General features: G+C 38.9%; 1 protein-coding gene across 1 annotated transcript; it reads right to left on the bottom strand.

Annotated features, from left to right (window-relative positions):
• Positions 1-3,238: 3,238 nt before the first annotated feature.
• LOC138888367 (secreted RxLR effector protein 161-like) lies at positions 3,239-3,985 on the bottom strand. The gene has a single exon (XM_070170219.1). The coding sequence runs from the start codon at positions 3,983-3,985 to the stop codon at positions 3,239-3,241; it is 747 nt and encodes a 248-aa protein (XP_070026320.1).
• Positions 3,986-15,483: the final 11,498 nt, after the last annotated feature.

Genomic DNA, 15,483 nt, shown 5'->3' with positions numbered 1-15,483 from the left:
ACTTTATTTGTCCGATCGATCCAAATAATTAAGGACATGTGCTATCAGCCACTTGAGGTGTTTACTCAAGGGTTCTTGGAGCTCTCTCTCCTCTAAATTATCTTACGATGTTAATTTCTATTCGCATAAATCAGGATTGCAATTTGCAAAATCTCAAGACTGCAGTAATATTTATATGAGCGTGCTTAATTTATTATATCGTGCAAAATGCATTTTATGATAGTAAATATAACTAAAAGAAAGATTAAAAGAATCATAGACAAGCTAGCTTAAAGTAGCTTTAACATAACAGACTAACAGTAACCGTTGGCAAAATGGGCAAAGAAGTATCCTATTAAAAGATCTTGTGACATTTTCTGAACTGAGCTTCACATTGTCTTATTGGCAAAATGATCAGGCTTTTCTCAGTGAAAGCATCTTGTTTTTTCAGCATGCTTACTATGCCTCGTTTACACTATGTTCAGGTGAGACAGTGTCGCCCTAATTTTGGTAAAATTATTCACTAAATAGATGGTTCATCTTATTCCCATCTAGAAAGCGGTAAAAAAATTTCTGGAAAAAACATCGTCTTCCAACTTCAACTGAACAGTTGCCTTATGTATAGTACTTTCATGGCAAAAACAGGAAATTAAAGGACATCCCTTTATATTCTTAAATCTATATATATTACATCATGATGTTTAGTTCGCAGTTATCGTATTTTCCTGTTTGATACTACTTCTTTTCTTCTTCTTCTTCTTTTTCTTCTCACCTTTTCTGAGCTGAGAATCTATTGGAAACAACCTCTCTAGCTTTATTAGGTAGGGGTAAAGTCTACATATATATTACCCTCCTCAAACCCGACACATGAAAATATACTGGGTTTGTTATTTTTATTGTTGTTGGTGGTGGATAAAATCTTTGCTTTTTCTTAATGAGATTGAAGAGAAAATTGAAGCTTATATAAAATTTAAAGTATTCGATCAATCGTCTTAAGTTACATATAACTTTTTATCGTGAGTGTATATTTGTCAATTGAATAAGGAAAATAATTTATTTGTTATGACCGGTAAAACTACATGAATCTTTTTCCACTCTTAAGTTTATATAACTTAAATCGAAAAACTAAAGCTACTATAAAGTGAATTAAGAAATGCATCATGTCAGCTGGCCATGCATTGACCATAATGTTGTACTTTTGCACATTGATTGAACATTTGTACAGCTTTCATGATTGGTTTTGTTACTCCTTGATCTTATCTTATGGTTGATATACGGTAATTCGTTAGCTGGAACAATAGTACTTTGCCTAGGAAACCTGAGACAGCCTTCACCTATTGCTATTCGAGAAAGGTCATGCTACAAAACATAAACAAGCTTTTTTAATCATCAATCGCTTTATTCGCACTTTAATGAGCAATATAATGATCTCACTTGATTAAAGTATATGTTTGACTACTTTGTTTTTCTTTGTCAAGTTTTCTTCTCTTTAGAAAATAAACAGTAACGTAATCATTTACTGATGAAATAGTCTCGAGGTTTATTCTCGCGGCAATGGTTTCTACAGCAGAAAAGCACAATGCCCAGCTCTAAATAGCTCTGCATAAACAGTTACTTATCCTGACATGTTTATAGAAAAAGAATTACGCATATATCTAGAGCAACATTTAACCTACAGCTAGCGTTGGCAATAGTCATCAAAACTTTTTACAAGTGGAGCAACTAATTAAGGAAATTTAATAAGCTTAATGGGAAATTGAAAATTGGTTGGATTTAACTTATATACGTTGATTGCATAATTTAATTTTACATCATTGATGTTAACTTCGTTATAACGTATGAACGTACGGGGTACTTTATTTTTTATATTACCAAATTAGGTTTATAATGGAGAATTACATGTTGTCACAAGCCATCTCAACATAATACTGTAAAAAGGTTATGTTAGAAAAATAATAGAATATGGAACGAAATAATTAGGCCTTAATAGTGTAGTCACTCTCCTTAAGGAATTTAAGCCTCCCAATTATGTTGTTGCAGGGATTATGGCAGAATTCCTCCAGGATTTTACAAAGCCTCTGAAATTCGAGTTTCAGCAATTAACTCAAATTTCCCACAAGAACAAAAAAGTTGTGAGTTGTAGAAAATAAGTAGAAGAGAAAGAGATGAAAATTTCAGATGATATTGTTTTGGAGATGAAATAGGTATTTATAATACTTCTAGGAGTCTGTTGGAATTAACAAACGCATCTCTTCATAACAGGCACCTTTTAAAACCAATAGTCACCTTCTTTTGAATTTAAAAAAGAAATATTAAAATATTTTTCTGAAATTAAAAGGCTAAAACGTTTTTAATTAATCAAATAATGGGTGACTAAAATATTAATTCGGGCTACTTAATTGGCCCAAAGCCCAATTGCCCCAAAGCCCAATCTTGACTATTAATAATATAGTCAAATTCCAATTTTCCTCCAAAACACCCTTAAAATATTCAAACTATATAAGACAAAGAAGTGCTTTTAAACACCTCTTCCTTTCTTTCTTTTTCCAATGAGAGAAAAAACAACCTCTTCTCAAATACTCTCATCAAACACTAACTAATCTAACAATCCCCCACTTAGTTAGTGATTGATGTTATTTATGAGATTCATGCATATAGTAGGTGCCGTTCGATTTAAACCTACTACTTGTATAAACAATTCAAGAACTTGTCGAAATTAATGGTTAGATTAAGTTATATTAAACCACAATTCATATATGACAAGACGGAAAAGCGTTATACACATAAATCGTAGCAACTCGACAACTTGTTTACCGTGAGTTTTAGCACCCGATTATGGCCTTGTGCTACTTCCTAAATTCATAAACACTTATCAAGTTTTATGTTCCAAATTTTGATTGAAGCGGCACCACTTCTTGTGTTTACATAGGTGAAGATCTAACCAAGTTCTTAACAAGGACTTCTTTAGTTCCTAAACCGAACTCTGCTTCTTCATTAAGAGTATTTTTATACTCATCCTCCTTTTCTAGGTACTAATTTCCAGTACCTGCTATCCATCACAACTATAACTTGTTATTACCTTTTAAACCTTTAATATTGTTAAACAATAAGAAAGGTAAGATTCTCGTTACTAGTGACAAATTTAAATTACCTTAGACCCATAGCACTTGTTGTACTTATTATCATATTCCTTGCGAGTCCTTTAGTGAATGGGTCAGCAAGGTTGTTTTTAGACTTGATGTATACAACAGTAATAATTTTATCCGAATAATTGTCTTATGTACTCATGTCTTAAAGCAATATGTCTAGATTTTTCATTGTATATTTTGCTAAATGCCTTAGACATAGTTGCTTCACTATCACAGTGCAAGAGAACAACCGACATTGGTTGTGGGCACAACTTTATATCTAACAATAGATTTCTCAGCCATTCTGCCTCTTTTCCTGTAGCTGCTAAAGCAATAAACTCATATTCCATTGTGGAATGAGTAATACACGTTTGTTTCTTAGAAGCCCATGAAATTGCTCCTCCACCTAAAGTGAATATCCACCCAATCGTTGACTTGTTATCACCAACACTAGTTATCCAACTAGCATCACAATATCCTTCTAACACTGAAGGAAATCTGTTATAATACAAGGCAAAATTTTTTGTCCTTTTCAGATAACCAAGTACCCTCACTATATGTTTCCAGTGATCACCACTTGCATTGTGAGTATATCTTGACAATTTACAAACCGCAAAAGCAATATTTGGCCTAGTACAGTGCATAGCATACATTAAACTATCAATTGCACTAGCATAGTCTAATTGACTAACAAATCTTCCGGGGTTCTCAACCATCTTGCTAGAAGCATCAAATGGAGTATTAAATTTTTTAATACCCAAATGATTAAATTTGGAAAGAACCTTGTCAATATAGTGAGACTGACATAAGGCAAAACCCCCACCATGTCTTTTAACTTTAACACCTAAAATAGTATCAACTTCTCCCAAATCTTTCATTTTAAATTGAGAAGTTAAATACTTCTTAATTTCATTTATGCCTTGCATGTTAGTTCCTATGATTAGTATGTTATCAACATAAAGGCATACTATCACTACATAGTCCTTTGTGAATTTGGAATAAATACATTTATCTGCTCCGTTATGTTTAAAACCATTTGATAATATAACACTATCAAATTTTTCATGCCATTATTTTGGATCTTGTTTTAATCCATACAAGGACTTAACTAATTTACAAACTTTCTTCTCATTTTCAGGAAGCACAAACCCTTCGGGTTGCTCCATATAAACTTCTTCATCAAGATCACCATTTAAGAATGTCGTCTTAACATCCATTTGATGGACATTTAGATTATATATTGATGCCAAAGCAAATAATACACTTATTGAGGTAATCCTGGCCACAGGAGCATATGTGTCAAAATAATCTACTCCTGCCTTTTGTCTAAATCCCTTGGCTACTAGTCTAACTTTAAATATTTGTAGAGAATTATCAGTATTGTATTTTCTTCTAAAAAAACCCATTTACACCCAATAGGTTTAGTATTAGAAGGTAAATATGCCAATACCCATGTACCATTTAATAAAAGAGAATTCATTTCATCATTTATAGCTTCTTTCCAGAAAAAAGAAACCCGCGAAGCCATAGCCTCACTATAGGTTTTAGGATCCTCTTCTAAATTTAAAATAATGGGTATTTTATTTAATACTTCATCTTTACTTCCTTCTACCAAAAAAACTAGTGCTTGAGAAGAAATAAAATTAGAACCTATATTTTTTTCTTTTCTAACTCTTTGACTTTTTCTTGGTTCTACGGGAGATTCAATTGCCTTTCTTTTATTGTTAGAAGAAGAACTAGGTTCTGCACAATTTTCTTGAGTTACTGCATTATCACCAGTGCTTGTTGCATTGCCATCTTGTTTAGTAATTTCTGTATCCTCATGTGAATTATTAGAATCACCAATAAACTTTGTTTTCAAGAACTCAACATCTTTAGATTCCACAATATACTTAGACTCAATGTCCAATAATCTATATGCCTTTGAGTTCTCAGCATATCCTATAAATTTGTTTTTAGTTCCTCTAGGTCCTAACTTAGTCTTTTTAGGATCTGGAATTCTATAATATCTAAACAGCCCCATACCCTTAAGAAATTTAAGTTAGACTTTCTTCCTTTCTATAATTCATATGGTGAATCCTTAAATTTCTTTGAAGGTACTCTATTATGCACAAAACAAGCCGTTGACAAAGCTTCCCCCACAAATTCGTTGGTAACTTTGCATGTAAAAGCATGGCATTAACCATATCTACCAACGTTCTATTTTTTCTTTCAGCAAGACCATTTTGTTGTGGAGTATTTGGTGCACTAACTTGGTGAATCAAACCATTTTCTTCACAAAATACAGAAAATTTATTGGAAAGATATTCGTCTCCTCGATCACTACGTAGGATTTTAATCTTCTTTTCCAATTGATTTTCAACTAATGCTTTGTAACTCTTAAACATATCAAATGCTTGATCTTTTATTTTCATTAAGTAAACATGTGTATATCTAGAATGATCATCTATAAAAGTAATAAAGCATCTATTTCCACCTCTAGTTAAATGACCATTCATTTCACATATATCGGAATGGACAAGTTCAAGTAGATTACTTGTTCTTTCATTCTTTGGAAAAAATTTCTTAGTCATCTTAGTTTGTATGCATATTTCACATTTTTTATCATTATTCTCAACAGCATGAATTAATTTATTTTTAGACATAAACTTAACATATCAAAAATTAACATGTGAAAGTCTAGCATACCATAAATTAATAGATGACTCAATCATATAAGCCGAAACTTCAACTTTATTAATACTTAATTTGAACATGCCATCACAATAGTATCCTTGTCCTACAAATACACCATTCTTAGGGAAAATAATCTTTTCTGCCTCTATAACAGTTTTGAGGCCTTTCTTACTTAATGAACTTGCAGAAATTAAATTTTTCTTAATATCAGGTACATGATGAACATTAATTAAAATCAACTTCTTTCCCGAAGTGAATTGTAGTCCAACTGTTCCTTTTCCAAAGACCTTGGCGGTGTCATGATTTCCCATTAAAACCTTTTCATCACTTGTTGCAATTTCATACTGTTTGAAGAAACTCTTGTCATTGCATACATGAACTATAGCACCGGAATCATATCACCAATCTGCAGATTTCATAGTTTCTTCCATGTTGTATTCAGTTACCATACTCAGATTCAAGTTGGTAAAGGCAGAAATCATAGCAACAATATCCGAAGAAGAAGTTTGTTGTTGATCAACATTATTTACCCTCTTCTGTCCAGCATTTTCTTCATTTTTTGTCTCTTAAGAAACCTGCAATCTCTCTTAAAATGACTCACTTTTCCGCAAGTATAACACGGACCTTTCTTAATGTTAGAAGAATTTTTTTTTGGAGCAGCCTCAAACTTTCTCTTCTTTCCAACCTTGTTTCCAGATTTTCCTGAATTGTTTGCCTTACTAGACTTAACATAATTCACCTTTGAACTAGTTTCTGCAACATATTTATTTTCACATTTTTGTGACTCTTCTTCAATCCGAATATGCTTTGTCAACTGGTGTGACGACCCGACCAGTCATCTCATGAGTTACCGCTCTGTTTTCCCCATTTTTGCTTCTTATTACTTTGCTTATCGATTCTATATGAGATCGGGTTGGTTGGCTCGGGTTCAGAAAGGTTTTGAGAAGGTTTGAGACACTTAGTTCTCTTTTGAGGAAGCTTAAATTGGAAAAGTCAACCTGATGTTGACTTATATGTTAAAGGGCTCGGATGTAAGTTCCGATGGTTCGGATAGCTTCGGGAGGTAATTTGGGACTTAGGAGCATGATCGTAATGTGTTTTGGAGGTCCGGAGTAGATTTAGGCTTGAATTGGCGAAATTAGATTTTTGGCGTTTTCTGGTTGATAGGTGAGATTTTGATATAGGGGTCAGAATGGAATTTCGGGAGTTGCAGTAATTCTGTTGGGTCATTTGGGATGTGTGTGCAAAATTTTAGGTCATTCGGACGTGGTTTCGGATACTTTTTTATCAAAAGCGTAATTCAGAAGATTTTGAAAACTTAGGCTTGAATCCGATGTGTTTTGGTTGATTCGATGTTGTTTGAAGTGTTTTAAAGATTGGTACGAGTTTGAATAAGGTTATGGGTTATGTTTGTGCTTTTGGTTGGGATCCGGGGGGCCTCGAGGTGATTTCGGATGGTTGACGGAGAGTTTGGGAGTTTGGTGAAGCTGCAGATTTTTCTGTTCTGTTGTTACCGCACCTGCGGATTGGGGGCCGCAGATGCAGAATGCCAGTCACAGAAGCGAAAAGGGACCAAGGGAGATGGAATCGTAAAAGCGGCCAAGGAGCCGCACCTGCGATGGTGCGAGTGCGGATTATGCGTCGCAGATGCGGAATTTGGCGATTTAAGTGATTTGCGCAGAAGCGCACCTGGGACCGCAGGTGCGGGTCCGTAGGTGCGAGTTTGGGACCGCAGAAGCAGTTTAGCTGGGGCAGAAGGTATAAATTATTTCCTTCGCGATTTTTGAGCTATTCTACCATTTTTAAGTCGGTTTTTGGAGCTTTTTGGGTGATTTAAAGAAGTATTTCAAGAGAATTTCATTTAGGTAAGGATTTTCGACCTAAAACTCATTCCTATGGTATTATTTCACGGATTAAAGCTGTAATTAATAGAATTCAAGGGTTAAAATTGGGGAAACTAGGGCTTGGTATTAGAGACCTATACTTGAGGATTTGAGGGGCCATTTGTGGTCGGATTTTGGGACTTTTGATATGTATGAACTCGTGGGAAGATAAGGAATCTATTGATGTGAATTTTATCGAATTCCGAGATATGGGCCCGAGGATCGTGTTTTGGTAATTTCGGGATTTATGCTGTAAATTTATTATTTTCACATGGGCTTCGTTCTCTTAGCATATTTTGTTATCGTGATTCTGATTTTTGATAGAATCGACGCGAATGGAGGCCGATTCGAGGGGCAAAGACGTCACGGGCTAGAGTTTGGACCGGATTGAGGTGAGTAATGATTGTAAATGTTGTCCTAAGGGTATGAAACCCCGGATTGCACATCATTATGCTATGTTGAGGTGACGCACACGCTAGATGACGAGCGTGAGGTCGGGCACTGTTGGGGATTATGGTTTAGTCCATCCCGAATGACTGTTTTACCGCGTATTTGATTGAAAACTATTTGTTATTATCATGTTTTGGGCTGAATGCCATATTTGGGCCTCGTGCCAACTATTTGGACCCTTAGGGGATTTTTACTGATATTTCCTCACTGTTTTAACTTTATACTTGAACTCAGTCATGTTATATTCTATTGTTTTCATAACTCAGCCATGTTTACTCTACTTTAACACTTAAAATAATATATTAAATGATATTTTGGGCTGAGCACCATGTTTTACTATTGCCAAAGTGGCTTATAAGATTCTGACTGAGTAAGGCCGAGGGCTTGTGTTGTGAGGATATACTGATTATGATTATGAGGCTGAGGGCTTGAGATTTGTACGCCACGAGGTGGCGTGTTGATATGAGGCCGAGAGCCTATTGAGTATGTGTCACGACCCGGATTTCCCACCCTCGGGAGTCGTGATAGCGCCTACTCATGAAAGCTAGGCAAGCCGAGTATTATAGATTCACTAACTCTTTTATTTAGCCCTTTTTAATAGTTTAAAACAACATACGGTCAACAATGAAATATTAACAATAATTAAAGACATGCAGAAGACGTAATCTGATAACTTAGCCAAAAACAAGTACGACAATACCAAGTACATCTCTACCCGGAACTGGTGTCACAATATCACGGACCATCTACGGATACAACAAAAAATTGTCTGGAATGAAAGATACAATATGTCTCTGAAGCAAATGAAAATAGAATATAAAGATAGAAGAGAACACCGGGGCCTGCGGACGCCTGCAGGACTACCTCAGAATCTCTGATTGGACTGAAGGAAGCCACCCAAAGCTACGGTCCAAAAGATGCCGCTTCGGGATCTGCACATAGTGCAGAGTGTAGTATCAGCACAACCGACCTCATGTGCTGGTAAGTTCCTGGCCTAACCCCGGTGAAATAGTGACGAGTCTAGGACTAGACTACCAAATAAACCTGTGCAGTTATATCATATATAAGGAAAATAAAACAAAAATAAATAATTAAAGATGGGAGGGGGGACATGCTGTGGGGAAATATGATTTACCAACAATAATTCAAGAGAAAAGCATAAAGAACAATTTAGAATTCATAGAGAAAGAATAAGGACATCGTAACCAATCAATAAACACTTTTATTATTTATTGTTGTGGCGCGCAACCCGATCTAAATCATAAACACATTGTTACGGCGTGCAACCCGATCCAATTATATTATTGTTGCGGCGTGCAACTCGATCCAAATATAATATTGTTGCGGCATGCAACCCGATCCAAATATAATATTATTGCGGCGTGCAACCCAATCCATATCATGTAATTCAACACCAATCACAAAAGAGTCCCGGCAAGGGAACGATAAGGACACAACACTATCCCAGGAAGGGGATCGATAGTATAAGTAAATATGTCCCGGCAAGGGAATCAACTATAACCAAACTTGTTCCAACATCTAACTTCACAAAGAAAACTCAACTAACACCAATAACCAACCATAAGCAATTTCCACGAGAATAATCATAATTCTTGCTCAACACGGAGAATCAACAACTTAGGCATTCGTAGTACTTATTAAGAACACAACGGTTTCAATTTAAGACTCACTGTCAAACTTGACACCAACGTATAAAAACTCGTCACCATGCCTATACGTTGTACTCAACAAGTAACACATAGAAAATAGGACACAACTCCTAATCTCCCAAGCTAAGGTTAGACCAAACACTTACCTCGAACTTCCACGGCCAACTCAAGCCTCAAACACCACTTTTCCTTTAGAATTCGCCTCCAAACAACTCGTATCTAGACCAAATTGATTTAACAACATCAATAAATGCTAAAGAATTCATACCCAATGCTTAATTATAGGTTTTCTATCATTTTCACCAAAAAGTCAAAAATTGACCCCGGGCTCGCTTGGTCAAAACACGAGGTTCGGACCAAAACCTGATCACCCATTCACTCACGAGCCCGAATATGTAATTAGTTTCAAAATCCGACCCCAAAACAAGGTCTAAATCCCAATTACTCAAAAAGCTCTAACTCTACCCAAATTCCTAATTTCTACCATAAAAACCCTAGATTTTAGGATGAAAATTGATGAAATGCAATGGGAAATCGAAATAAATAGGTTTAGAATCATTTACCAATGTTTTGGGGAAGAAATTGTTCTTTGAAAATCGCCTCAATGCTCCCAAATATTGAAAATATGAAGTAAAATGGGTTCTGCCCATTTTTGCTACTGATTTAAATCACTGGGTAGAACTTCATCGCGTTCGTGATAGGCCTGTTGCGTTCGCGATAGGCCTGTCGCGTTCGCAATAGGCTTGTCGCGTTCGCGATAGGCCTGTCGCGTTCGCGATGGGTCAGGCCCAGCTGACCATCACGTTCGCGATCAGAAGCTCGAGTTCGCGAAGCTTTAGCTCCCAGAGTCATCGCGTTCGCGGTTAGGTGGCCGCCTTCGCGTAAGGTAAAGTGTGAAATCCCTCCCCGGGACACTATCCATACGCGTTCGCGAGGGCCTGGACGCGTTCGCATAGGGTATTCCCCTCACAGCCTCGCGTTCGCGTCCCAAACTCCGCATTTGCAAAGAACAAATTTTCACCCGAGGGAGATTGCCTTCCGCGTTCGTGAGTGAAGCCACGCGAACGCGAAGCACAAAATCCCTGTGCACCATAAACTGAAAACCTGCAACTTTTTCTAAGTTTAAAACCTTCCGAAACTTATTCGAAACTCACCGGAGCCCTCGGGTCTCCAAACCAAACATGCATACTAACTCAAAAACATCATATGAGCTTACTCATGCGATCAAATCGCCAAAATAATATCAATAACTATGCATTTAGCATCAAAATCATGAAATCACTCAAGAACCTTAAATTTTCTAATTTTCTCAAATACCGTATGATTCACGTCATTTCAAGTCCGTTTCTTACCAAATTTCACAGACTCAACTGAAATCACATATAAGACTTGTACCGGATTCCGAAACCAGAATACGGGCCCGATACCATCAAATTTTAAACACATTTCATTTCCAAAAACTCATAAATATTCCAGAAAATAATTTTCTTTAAAAATTTATTTCTCGGGCTTGGGACCTCGGAATTCGATTCCGGGCATATGCCCAAGTCCCATATTTTACTAAGGACCCTCCGGGACCGTCAAATCACGGGTCCGGGTCCGTTTACCCAAAATATTGACCAAAGTCAAATTCATTTTAAAGGCAAAAATTCAACTTTTTCATAGATTTTCACATAATGGCTTTTCTGCTACTCGCCCGGACTGCGCACACAAATCGAGGTGATACTAAAAGAAGTTTTTAAAGCCTCAGAACACAGAATTTCTTTCTAAAACAAGTGATGACATTTTGGGTCATCACATTCCCACCTCTAAAACAACTGTTCGCCCTCGAACGGACATAAGAAGGAAGTACCTGAGTCGGGAAAAAGATGGGGATAACGGCTCCGCATATCGGACTCGGACTCCCAGATTGATACCTCAACAGGCTGACCTCTCTACTGCACACGAACATAAGGAAAACTCTTCGATCTCAACTGACGAACCTGCTGGTCTAGAATAGCTACCGGCTCCTCCTCATAGGACAAGTCCTTGTCCAACTGGACAGTGCTGAAATCTAACACGTGGGATGGATCACCGTGATACTTCCGAAGCATGGACACATGCATGAAATACTGGATGTACGGCTAATAAGCTCGGCGGCAACGCAAGTCTGTAAGCCACCTCTCCCACTCGATCAAGAATCTCAAACGGGCCAATGAACCTAGGGCTAAGCTTGCCCTTCTTCCCAAATCTCATCACGCCCTTCATAGGCGACACTCGAAGCAATACCCTCTCACCGACCATGAAAGCCAAATCACGAACCTTACGGTCGGCATAACTCTTTTGCCTGGACTGAGCTGTACGAAGCCTATCCAGAATGATCCTGACCTTGTCCAAGGCATCTTGCACTAGATCCATACCCAACAACCGAGCTTCTCCTGGCTCAAACCATCCAACCGGCACCACATACCATACAAAGCCTCATAAGGAGCCATCTGGATACTCGACTAGTAGCTGTTGTTGTAGGCAACTCTGCTAAAGGCAAAAACTGATCCCACGAGCCTTCAAAGTCAATGGCACAAACTCGGAGCATATCCTCCAAAATATGAATGGTCCGCTAGGACTGCCCGTCCATTTGAGGATGAAATGATGTGCTCATCTCAACCCGTGTGCCCAACTCTTGCTGAACTGCTCTCCAAAAATGTGAGGTAAACTACGTACCTCAATCCAAAATTATAGACACGGGCACACCATGAAGACGAACAATCTTCCGGGTATAGATCTTAGCTAACCTTTTGGAAGAATAGGAGACTACCACATGAATGAAATGCGCTGACTTGGTCAGCCTATCAACAATAACTCACACTGCATCGAACTTCCTCTGAGTCCGTGGGAGTCCAACAATGAAGTCCATAGTGACACACTCCCACTTCCACTCAAAAATCTCAATCTTCTAGAACAAACCACTGGGCCTCCGATGCTCGTACTTAACCTGCTGACAGTTCAAACACCGAGCCACATATGCAATGATGTCCTTCTTCATTCTCCGCCACTAATAATGATGCCGCAAATCCTGATACATCTTGGTAGTGCACGGATGAATAGAGTACTGGGAACTATGGGCCTCCTCTAAAATCAACTCCTAGAGTCCATCCACATTAGGCACACAAACGCGACCCTACAATCTCAAAACTCCATCATCTCCTAAGGTAACCTGCTTGGCACCTCCATGCTGCACCGTGTCTCTAAGGACACACAAATGAGGGTCATCATACTGCCGATCTCGGATACACTCCAATAATGAAGAACGAGCGACTGTGCAAGGTAACATACGGCCAGGCTCAAAAACATCCAACCTCACGAACTGATTAGCCAAAGCCTGAACATCAAAAGCAAGTGGTCTCTCACCGACCAGAATATAAGCAAGACTACTCATACTGGCTGACTTCCTACTCAAAGCATCGGCCACCACATTGGCCTTTCCCGAATGATATAAGATGGTGATATCATAGTCTTTCAACAGCTCCAACCACCTTCTCTGCTTCAAATTTAGCTCTTTCTACTTGAACAAGTACTGCAGACTCTTGTAATCTGTGAACACCTCACATGCCACGCCATATAGATAATGCCTCCAGATCTTCAACGCCTGAACAATGGATGCTAACTCCAAATCATGAACCAAATAGTTATTCTCATGAATCTTCAACTACCACGGAGCATAGGCAATGACCTTGCCATCCTGCATCAACACCGCACCAAGTCCAATACGAGATGCATCACAATAAACTGTATATGGCCCTGAACCTGTGGGCAAAACCAACACTGATGTCGTAGTCAAAGCTGTCTTGAGCTTCTTAAAGCTCGCCTCACACTCATCCCACCACCTGAACTAGGCACCCTTCTGGGTCAACCTGGTCATCTGGGCTTCAATAGACAAAAATCCCTCCACAAACCGACGATAGTAGCCTGCCAAACCCAAGAAACACCGGATCTCTGTAGCTGATGCGGGTCTAGGCCAGTTCTTGACTGCCTCTATCGTCTTCGGATTAACCTGAATACCCTCTGCTGATATAACATGACCCAAGAATGCAACTGAACTCAACCAGAACTCACACTTTGAAAACTTGGCATACAACTGACTATCCCTCAAAGTTTGAAGAACCACTCTCAGATGCTACTCATGCTCCTCCCGGCTGCGGGAATAGATCAAAATGTCATCAATGAAGACTATCACGAACGAATCCAAGTAAGGCCTGAACACTCGGTTCATCAAATCCATAAAAGTTGCTGGGGCATTTGTCAACCCGAATGATATCACCAAGAACTCATAATGCCCGTACCGAGTGCAGAAAACTGTCTTAGGGACATCGGATGCCCTAATCCTCAACTGATGGTAGCCAGATCTCAAGTCAATCTTCGAAAATACCTTGGCACCCTGAAGCTGATCAGACAAATTATCAATCCTCAGCAATGGATACTTATTCTTGATTGTAACCTTGTTCAACTGTCGGTAATCTATGCACATTCTCATCAATCTGTCCTTCTTCTTAACAAACAACACCGGCGCACCCCAAGACGAAACACTAGGTCTAATGAAACCTTTTTAAAGAAAGTCTTGCAACTTCTCCTTCAACTCTTTCAACTCAAGCGGGGCCATACAATACGGCAGGATAGAAATGGGCTGAGTGCCCAGAGCCAAATCAATGTAGAAGTCAATATCCATGTCGGGTGGTATATTTGGCAGGTCTGAAGGAAATACCTCAGGGAACTCACGAATAACAGGTACAAGATCAATAGAAGGAACCTCGGCACTAGAATCACAAACATATGCCAAATAGGCCAAACACCCCTTTTCGACCATACGCCGAGCCTTCACATAAGAGATAACACTACGGGTAGAATGATCAGGAGTACCTCTTCACTCTAAATAGGGTAAACCCGGCAAGACTAAGGTCATAGTCTTGGCATGATATTCCAAGATAGCGTGGTAAGGTGATAACCAGTCCATCCCCAATATGACATCAAAATCAACCATGACCAGAAGTAACAAATCTACACGAGTCTCAAGACCCCCAATCACAACTATACACGAATGATGGACTCGATCTACCATAATAGAATCACCCACCAGTGTAGAAACATATACAGGGGCACTCAAGGAATCATTAGGCATGGACAAATACGGTACAAAATAAGATGACACATAGGAGTATGTAGACCCTGGATCAAATAGAACCGAAGCATCTCTACTACAAACCAGAACAATACCTGTGATAACTGTATCAGAAGCCTCAGCCTCAGGCCTGGCTGGAAGAGCATAACATCGGGGCAGGCCCCACTACCCTGAACTACATCTTTGGGATGGCCTACTGCTGGCTGGCCTCCACCTCTAGCTACCTGACCTCCACCTTTAATACCTCTACCTCCACCTCTAGCACCTCTGCCCCTACCCCTTGCTGGCGGAGTGGGCGCTGGAACACCTGGCGCTTGAATCATAGCACAGGAGCCCTGCTGTTGTGACTGAGTACCCACCAACCTCGAACAAGCCCTCTAGATATGACCATACTCACCACAATCAAAGCATATACCTGAGTGTTGCGGCTGAGAAAACTGAGACTGACCCTGGTGACCTGAATGACCACCCCGAAAACTCTGGAGCGGTGGTGCATTGATAGGAGCTGGTGGTGCACTGTACGGCTGCTGATCAGAATACTACAT

This window comes from Nicotiana sylvestris, chromosome 3, assembly GCF_000393655.2.
Source record: "Nicotiana sylvestris chromosome 3, ASM39365v2, whole genome shotgun sequence".
Taxonomy (NCBI): Eukaryota; Viridiplantae; Streptophyta; class Magnoliopsida; order Solanales; family Solanaceae; genus Nicotiana; species Nicotiana sylvestris.
Note: the sequence above shows the minus strand (reverse complement) of the source record. Positions and strands in the feature narration are given on the sequence as shown.

Excerpts from the sequence above, each read along its gene's own strand:
- LOC138888367 (XM_070170219.1), bottom strand. The coding sequence starts at position 3,985 with ATGAAAGATTTGGGAGAAGTTGATACTATTTTAGGTGTTAAAGTTAAA.